General features: G+C 38.2%; 1 protein-coding gene across 1 annotated transcript in view; it reads right to left on the bottom strand.

The window, feature by feature from the left end:
- dnah2 (dynein, axonemal, heavy chain 2) overlaps positions 1 to 7,170 on the bottom strand; it is a gene marked incomplete at its 5' end in the record, with an annotated part of 138,582 nt that extends 131,412 nt beyond the window's left edge. The window contains 4 exons of the mRNA XM_079438529.1: positions 4,216 to 4,444; positions 4,807 to 4,977; positions 6,280 to 6,350; positions 7,023 to 7,170. Coding sequence (XP_079294655.1) covers positions 4,216 to 4,444; positions 4,807 to 4,977; positions 6,280 to 6,350; positions 7,023 to 7,170 — 619 coding nt within the window. The remainder of the gene's footprint in view (positions 1 to 4,215; positions 4,445 to 4,806; positions 4,978 to 6,279; positions 6,351 to 7,022) is intronic.
- Positions 7,171 to 9,128: the final 1,958 nt, after the last annotated feature.

Genomic DNA, 9,128 nt, shown 5'->3' on the forward strand with positions numbered 1-9,128 from the left:
GTGTCAGCCGTCACAAACAGTTTTTACGACTGCTGTTTGTTGTGACTTCTACGGTATCTGCTGCTCCTTCCAAGCTGGACATCAAAACGATGCTTGCTGCAACCACTTTAACAGGCGTTTAAAGAGTGAAAGGTAGATCAAAAGATAATAGAGGTCTGCCACATTAAATATTTGGTAGGAGAAGTCTGATGGAGGGAGACAGAAGAAAGAGTGAGATACAAAAAGTGCGTAGCGTATTGAGAGATGAAAAGATTACAAGGAACAAGGCCAATGTGTACAAGTTCGGCCAGCTGCTTCATTCTGTGACGGCAGTTATGAGACACAGAAATAAAGAGAGTGGAGGAACGCAATGACAGCATTCGATTGGCCTTTACAGAGAGAACAAAGACAAGCAAACGGGATACACCAGAGAGAAAATAATGAGACATCAACAAAAAAAAGGCCGGAAAGTGAATGAGTCAGCTGGCTGAGAAGCGAAAAATGTGCATGTGTGTGTATTTGTGTGTCTAATCCTATAGAGTGTGTGGCGTTTTTGTGTAGGAGTGGGTACAGCGTCTATATTTATTCAATACAAATTCCAAGCCAAATTCTTCAGCATTGGTAAATGAGAGAGATGAATTGGCAAGGCTTTACCTCATGGAAAAAGAATGAACTGAGCCTGTGCTGTTATTTTTGGAAAAGGCATGGCTAACATCAATATACCTGTGGCTCTTACTCACTTCTTTCATTTTTAACCTGAATTCCCTCTAAATTACACCACTTAACCAGCTAAAGTTAAGAATGTTATTGATGATATTGCCCCGTAAAGGTCAGCAAGAAGACGGGGAAACAGAAATCAATTTGGAGAAAATCAACAGCAGTTCAGAGCATGAAAAGACAATGCAGAAAAGCTGAGCGGATGTGGCGGAAGATGAAACTCGAAATCCACTATAGCATCTATAAAGACAGCCTTCATGCTTTCAATGTGGAACTAGCCACAGCTAGACAGACTTTCTTTTCAAACCTTATAAACAGTAACTTAAACAACACTCACACTCTTTTTGCGACTGTTGAGAGACTGACAAACCCCCCAAGTCAGATTCCCAGTGAAATGCTCTCTGACAGCAAATGCAATGAGTTTGCTTCCTTCTTTTCTGAGAAGATCAATAATATCAGAAAGGAGATTGGCACATCCTCAAGTTATGCAGAGGTCACACCACAGATTCGACCGCAATTTAAAAAAGAAGTGACTATGTGTGTTTTTAAAGAAATTGATAACAAAATTTTGGAAGAAATAGTACAGCACCTTAAATCTTCAACCTGCTATCTTGACACACTTCCCACATCCTTTTTCAAAAATGTGCTTAACTGTTTAGAAGCTGATCTCTTAGAAGTGGTGAACGCCTCACTTCTTTCTGGGACTTTTCCAAACTCCCTCAAAACTGCAGTTGTTAAGCCCTTTCTGAAAAAGCGCAATCTTGATAACACCATGTTGAGCAACTATAGACGCATATCAAATCTTCCTTTCATAGGTAAGATTATTGAAAAGGTAGTTTCTAATCAGCTGAACAACTACTTAAACTCAAATGGATACCTGGACAATTTTCAATCTGGTTTCCGAGCACATCACAGCACAGAGACAGCACTCATTAAGATAATAAATGATATTCGCGTCAATTCTGATTCTGGCAACATATCAGTGCTGGTACTACTAGATCTTAGTGCTGCGTTTGACACTGTCGATCATAACATACTTCTAGAGAGACTGGAAAACTGGGTCGGGCTTTCTGGGATGGCACTCAAATGGTTCAGGTCATACTTAGAAGGGAGAGGTTATTATGTGAGTATAGGAGAGCATAAGTCTAAGTGGACGGCCATGACATGTGGAGTCCCACAAGGCTCAATTCTTGCACCGCTCTTGTTTAACCTGTATATGCTCCCACTAAGTCAGATAATGAGGAAGAACCAAATTGCCTATCACAGCTATGCCGATGATACCCAGATTTACCTAGCCTTATCTCCAAATGACTACAGCCCCATTGACTCCCTCTGCCAATGCATTGATGAAATTAACAGTTGGATGTGCCAGAACTTTCTTCAGTTAAACAAGGAGAAAACTGAAAACATTGCATTTGGAAACAAAGATGAAGTTCTCAAGGTGAATGCATACCTTGACTCTAGGGGTCAAACAACTAAAAATCAAGTCAGAAATCTTGGGGTGATTCTAGAGACAGACCTTAGTTTCAGTAGTCATGTCAAAGCAGTAACTAAATCAGCATACTATCATCTCAAAAATATTACAAGAATTCGATGTTTTGTTTCCAATCAAGACTTGGAGAAACTTGTTCATGCCTTTATCACCAGCAGGGTGGATTACTGTAATGGTCTCCTCACCGGCCTTCCCAAGAAGACCATTAGACAGCTGCAGCTCATCCAGAATGCTGCTGCCAGGATTCTGACTAGAACCAGAAAATCTGAGCATATCACACCAGTCCTCAGGTCCTTACACTGGCTTCCAGTTACATTTAGGATTGATTTTAAAGTACTTTTACTAATAAGTCACTCAATGGCCTAGGACCTAAATATATTGCTGATATGCTCACTGAATATAAACCGAACAGACCACTCAGATCATTAGGATCGATGTCAGTTAGAAATACCAAGGGTTCACACAAAACAAGGGGAGTCTGCTTTTAGCTATTATGCAACCCGCAGTTGGAACCAGCTTCCAGAAGAGATCAGATGTGCTAAAACATTAGCCACATTTAAATCAAGACTCAAAACTCATCTGTTTAACTGTGCATTTGTTGAATGAGCACTGTGCTATATGTCCGAACTGACTGCAATAAATTTTAGGTATAATCATTTTCTTTAAATTTATTTTAAATCATTTTCTATATCATTTTAAAATTCCTTGTTTTTATTATTTTTATTTCCATGTTTTTATTGATTTTAATGTCTATTTCACTTTCTTTTATGTAAAGCACTTTGAATTACCACTGTGTATGAAATGTGCTATATAAATAAACTTGCCTTGCCTTGCCTAAACACATCACTCAAGAGCACTTTGTGACCTCACTGTTATTTGTTAGCTTAATTAAAACAGATTCAAGGTAAATTTGCGGTATGGCATTTGAATCATCTTTCCATACATCTCCATAGGTTTTTGAAAATGTCTTTCTTGGCACCCAGTCTTAACGCTTTAAACATGATCTACAGAATTATGTGCTAAAAGAGGAGAACCAAAAGGCGAATTGTTAAAATTGTCGAACGGCTTTCTGATTAGCCGGGAGCACTGCGGCAGTGCCTGTGTAAGAAGAGCCTGTGATTGGTGGCTGTGTTATTTCTGTTTAGTCAGAGTCGTGCTGCTCTGGGAGATGTGGGTGTGCTGATTGGACTGATGAGCATAATAATTGGACCATCACGGTGCTCCACTGTGCCAGGTGATTACCTCTGAATGGCTGACGGTGGAAAAGCTCAGTCAGATTGCAAAAAAAAAGCCGATGGAGAGCAAATCAAAATACAAAATGGGAATCTGATCTCAGATCAGTACTGATTTGGCTTAGACTAATGTGAAAGAAACATATGAAGAAAACCACTGACTGCAATATGGATGAAAGGAAGAATCAATAACATAAATGTGAATTGAAATAGAAGGTGGTAGTAAAAGAGAGGTCAGTGCACTTCAGTGAGCATGTAAATAATAAAGCACCTGGGCTGCAATGCTATACTTTCATTATTTATTTTTTTTTATGAAAAAGAAAATTCTGTGCAAAATGTGTTACAAAGTTTCTTTTGAAAGAGTTTGAGACATTAATCAAAGACTGTATGTACTTCAGGCAGCTCCTTATTGTACATGCACTGTTAAATGTGATTTTTCAAAACTGTAAATAAAGATTACTGGAGTATGTTTTATAATAAAATACTATTTCAGGCTTTTTTTCTTTGTTTTTAATTCAATTTGTTAATTGTTTCTCTTCTTAATTATTTATGAAATTTACAAGCAATTTCTGAGAAAACAGTTTTGAAAAATTGACATTTTTTCCCAATGTACATAATTTTTAAAACTCCCGAGACACCCTTCATGGCCCCCTTTTCAACTGTTATTAATGCATGTTACTTCATGCTGTGCCAACTGTAAAGTCACTACAAATAACATACAAGTGTATACAGGCGGTTACTGCTACGGTCTGAGGAGGGCCCACACTAGATGGCGCTGTGACTGTCTGTCATTACCTGTAAGTTTGCTGAGGAAGCGGTGCAATTCTATAGAGTAGTTGTTCTTGGCGGTCTCTGGCCAGGCAGTGCTAAGGGTGACCTGAGGGGTGTGAACGCCATTCATCAGCCTGAGGAGACCTTCTATGGCCCCTCCCCTTACAGAACCAAACTGCACCGAGCTCTTAAAACTCTCCTCTGTGATTATACTGTCTTCTGCCCGAATGAAGTAGGACATGTGCTCAACCACCTGGGGGGAGTGAGAGAGAGAGAGAGAGAGTGATGTTAGATGGATAAGTGGGAAAGAGAAGATGTTGGTAATTCATATTTCTGAGTGCTAATTGATCACCAGAGGTCATCACACACAGTTTAACAATGAGATCTTTGGTATCCTGGCAAGTCACCAGATGCATTAGAAATGAACGCAACGCATGAAGAATAAATTTATTGAGCAACCCCTGCATGTTCCTTCATTAAACTGAAGCTCAAAATATCATTATAAAAACAAGCACGCTCAACCCCTGCATAATCTTCAGTCTTTATGAGATTGTGACACAAAAGGCTCTGATTGGGACGCTAAATGTCATCTCTCAAAATAGAGCTGCAGCTTACCTGAGCTGGTATGGCATAGTCCACGCGTAGGCCGGTGAAAGGGTCATGGTAGACAATGAGAAGCCTGACAGAAGAGTCTGAGATGAATTTATCCAAGGCTCGCTCACTTTCCTCCGTCCAGGACTCCTTTGATACACCACTCAATACTAAACGCTGTTTAAATGCTTCTCTCTGGTGGAAATAAAAATCAGTTAATTATAAAAATTCTAAGTAATTTAAATAAATATTTTTTTAATTTGTTCAAACAATCATTCAAAAGATTGGGGTCAGTAAGATTTTTAAAATGTTTACATTTGTTTACTCTTACATTCACCAAGAATCCATTTATTTGAGAAAAAAATTTAAAACAGGAATATGATAACAGTAATTGTGAAATATTTTGTAACATTATGTATATTTACATCCTTATTTTTTTATATGGCGTGACACTACTAACAACGTGGCAACTACTTTTTTTGTCACTGGTACACTGTTGTCATGTGGCAGGGCATATGCGATGAGTGTATGAGCTGATTTGAATTACCAGACTGGCCAAACTGGATGAAACATGATATGGCGTAACATCAAATTATATGGTGAGACAGCATTTTGCATGTCAAACTGGATGAAAAACTCTCATCGAAACCTCCATCATCCTCTCAGAAGTTGCATGGCATAACACATCACATTAATAATTAGTCTTATTTCTGTGCTAAAAGCACCACATAACTACTATAAACATATTGATATTTGTCTAAAGGGCTAATGTCAGTGAATGTGCATTACTATAACAAATGTCATTACAACCAGCTCACCAGCTGCTTTTTCTACAGGGTCTCCCAGCAGGGGCGGACACACTGAGCCACTGCATGTAAATGCCATTGCCTTTTTCCAGCCAGAGGGCTGTAATTAATTCTATTAACCTCATTGATGAAAGGACAGAGATTCTGAAAGTTCGCTGACTGGCTCTGCCCACTCGCCCCTCACTTTCTCAGTCATTTCTTCCTCCTGTGCTATTTGCATCAGCCATCATTTGTGACCAGGGGTTATCTATCTTGTTTAAGCCAAAGACCTCGTCATGCGTATGCATGAGCCTGTAACGGAAATTACAGTTCAACAATATGTTTCTCTTCTTCCTCTATTTTGAAGACCATTGGGTGGAATTTAACGATGTTTCTCCCACTAACTTGCTGCCGTCTTCCGGATTTGTGTGATCGATGATGAAGTCTAAGACATGAACGGGGCCCAAACAAGACCTTTAAGCCCACGGAGCATGTGGAGAGCGGATGAAATATTCACTCACATCATTAGAAGAACTCAATAATGCCGATATGAAAGCACTGATTAGTAAGCCAGGACCGCAGGCGTGAGACTCAAGCGAGGGAAAAATTATAAATTGCAGATTATAATCAGATAAGAATCCCAATCATTGTGAGGTGATTTATCAGTGTCTGTGCCTAAAGGCTGGTAATTTAGCATGTATGAGTGAATTACCAGCCGTTTCGTGTAGGAATCTTCTTCCTCTGCTGAAACATCCACCTCTGAGACCGGTTTCTCTTTTTCAACTGAGAAAAAAAAACATACACACAAACACATAATGCAAAGAATGATTCAAACAACCAGCTCAGTTCAGATTAGAAAACATTTTGCACCACAGTTCAGGTCTAGCTGACCTTTAGTGGAAAGAACAGAAAAATAATATTATGATCCTTCTGCCATAACTTTGTTTTACATGGTGCCCAAAAACACAACCGATCAAGAAATGATGAATAAGTAAAAAACATATCAAGAGTGCCAGAATGCCAAAAATGTGAACACAAAAAAGAAGAGTGAAAGTAACCACAAATATACAATGGTCACAGATGCACTCGTCCTACAATTAGATTATGGTAGAACTAATCCATTTGCAGCTCCTTCCCTACTGAAAGCCCCTTTGCACTTCTTGTGGGCTTGGCAAAAATTAAAAGTAGCAAGTAGAAAAAAGGAAAATAAGTGTGAGTGCATTAGATGTTAGTGTTGAGTGGCAGTAAAGGAGCTTTCTGTCACAGTTTTCAATATTTAATAACTCTGAACCAGTATATTGTTATGCTGGCACCATTTTAAATACATAATGACGTCAAACTCAGTGCATTTTTAGCATAATGTAAATAACTGCCAGATCAGAGAGCTGCTTGTACACTATTTACAAGTGGGAGGCAAACACTAACAACACAAAGCAGCTTGTTTCTATTTCATACCTGCAACCTCTGGCACTTCTAGAGGGACATCACTGGGGACCGGAGTGGAGGATATGCCTTTGCTCTTGGAGTGACCTTTCCCTGAATCGGACTGCATGGACATGCTGGAAGATGAACGGGCAGGCTGGGGGGTCCCTGGGTCAGCCATCCTGAGAGACTGATACCTCTATGGGCACGCTTACCTTTCAGCAAGAGTAAGGCAAAAATATAGTCAGTCATACAATAACTACATACAGTACTCTATTTTCAGAGGTGTTCGCTAAAATAGGTATCATTGGGATAATTATTTATATATGTGACCCTGGACCACAAAACCAGTCTTAAGTCGGTGTGGTATATTTTTAGCAATAGCCAAAAATACATTGTATCGGTCAAAATTATAGATTTTTCTTTTATGCCAGAAATCATTAGGATATTAAGTAAAGATCATGTTCCATGAAGATATTTAGTGAATTTCCTACCGTAAATATATCAAAGCTTAATTTTTGATCAGTAATATGCATAGCTAAGAACTTCATTTGGACAACTTTAAAGGCGATTTTTCAGATTCCAGATTTTCAAATAGTTATGAAAAGCTTATTTATTCAGCTTTCAGATAATGTAGAAATCTCAATTTCGAAAAATTGATACTTATGACTGGTTTTGTGGTCCAGGGTCACATATATGGTTCTGAATTTGAACAAACCCCTAACTTTGGCACATAACTCATCGCATCCCATTTGTGCTATAAACATGAACTATACCTTAAATAATATGGCTTGCAAATCAGCTTGTAACCTAATGAACAAAATTTGCTCTTTTAAACTTTCAGTTCAACAAAAAAAAAGTCATAGTTTGCATAGAAATATGACAATTTTCTACATTGATAATAATGAGAAATGTTTCATGAGTATCAAATCTGCATATTAGAATGTTTTTGAAGGATCAGGTGACACCAAAGACTGGAATAATGACTGGTGACAATTCCAATTTTCTATCACAGGAATAAATTACATTTTAAAATATATCAGAGAGGTATCAAAAGAGGTATTTTGAATTGTAATAATATTTCACAATATTACTGGATATTTGTAGTATTTTTAACAAATGACTACATCCTTGTTTATCATAAAATGTGTCCTTTAAAAACAAAATCTTACCAACCCTAAACTACACAAAATAAATGTGCACATATAGATTTGACAGTTGGAAAGGTTCAGTTACAATATGTGCTCAACATCCTAATGATGCCTCATCAGTTGTTTAAGAGCTCTGTGATTTCCCCAGATGCGATGTTTGGTCAAAGTAAATAAAAGCAATGAAAAACAGAGGCTGAAGCAACATCAGAGACGCAAAAGAACCTTTTAGCATAGGCGTGCTACCAGTCTCCAAGCACCACAATATTGCGTTCTCTCCTAGTCTCTTCCTAGACAGGCAATATGGATAAATCTGCCTCGCTGGATCTGCCTCAGTCAGGAAGCGAGAGCAAAAATATCTAGCTCATAAACTATTTATCTTTTCCAAGCTGATGTCTCTCCATTTCCACATTTAGTTGTCAACACCAGCAGACCCTCCTTCTTTATTAAAGCTTTGATTCAGTTCCCAACTTGTCAGTTTTGTTGAGTGCTGTATGTAATAAAGCAGACCGTTTGGAGGCAATACAAAAGAATGAAAAGGTAAGACAGGGAGTCTGTGAGTAATGGAAAACATTTAAAACTGCAGATCCCGTCAGATCAGATGAAATTTGGAAGGCAGCAGGTGAGTTTGATCAGTTAAAATAAGTCTGTGAGCCACACTGCATCAGATGAAATGACAAAGCCAAGACTGTGGGAGGCAACAGGCTGATTATAAAGGACTTCAGGAATTTAGGCTCTTTATTGAATACAATTATAAGCTTCTAAAGATCTAAATCTGATCCTATGAGATTATCATCTTTCTTCATTCTTCATTTACGGATTGATGTCGACTGATAGGGTTATTTTATATCAATTAAGCTGTTAGAAAAGTTAAATTGCACTAGTTCTCCTGAAACGCATTCAAAATAAGACATTAAATAGCCAAATAAGTACGTAATTTAAGTTAAATAAGTCACGTAAGTTAACTGCTAAACTCTCAAGTAACAACCGT

This window comes from Barbus barbus, assembly GCF_936440315.1.
Source record: "Barbus barbus genome assembly, chromosome: 2".
Lineage (NCBI taxonomy): Eukaryota > Metazoa > Chordata > Actinopteri > Cypriniformes > Cyprinidae > Barbus > Barbus barbus.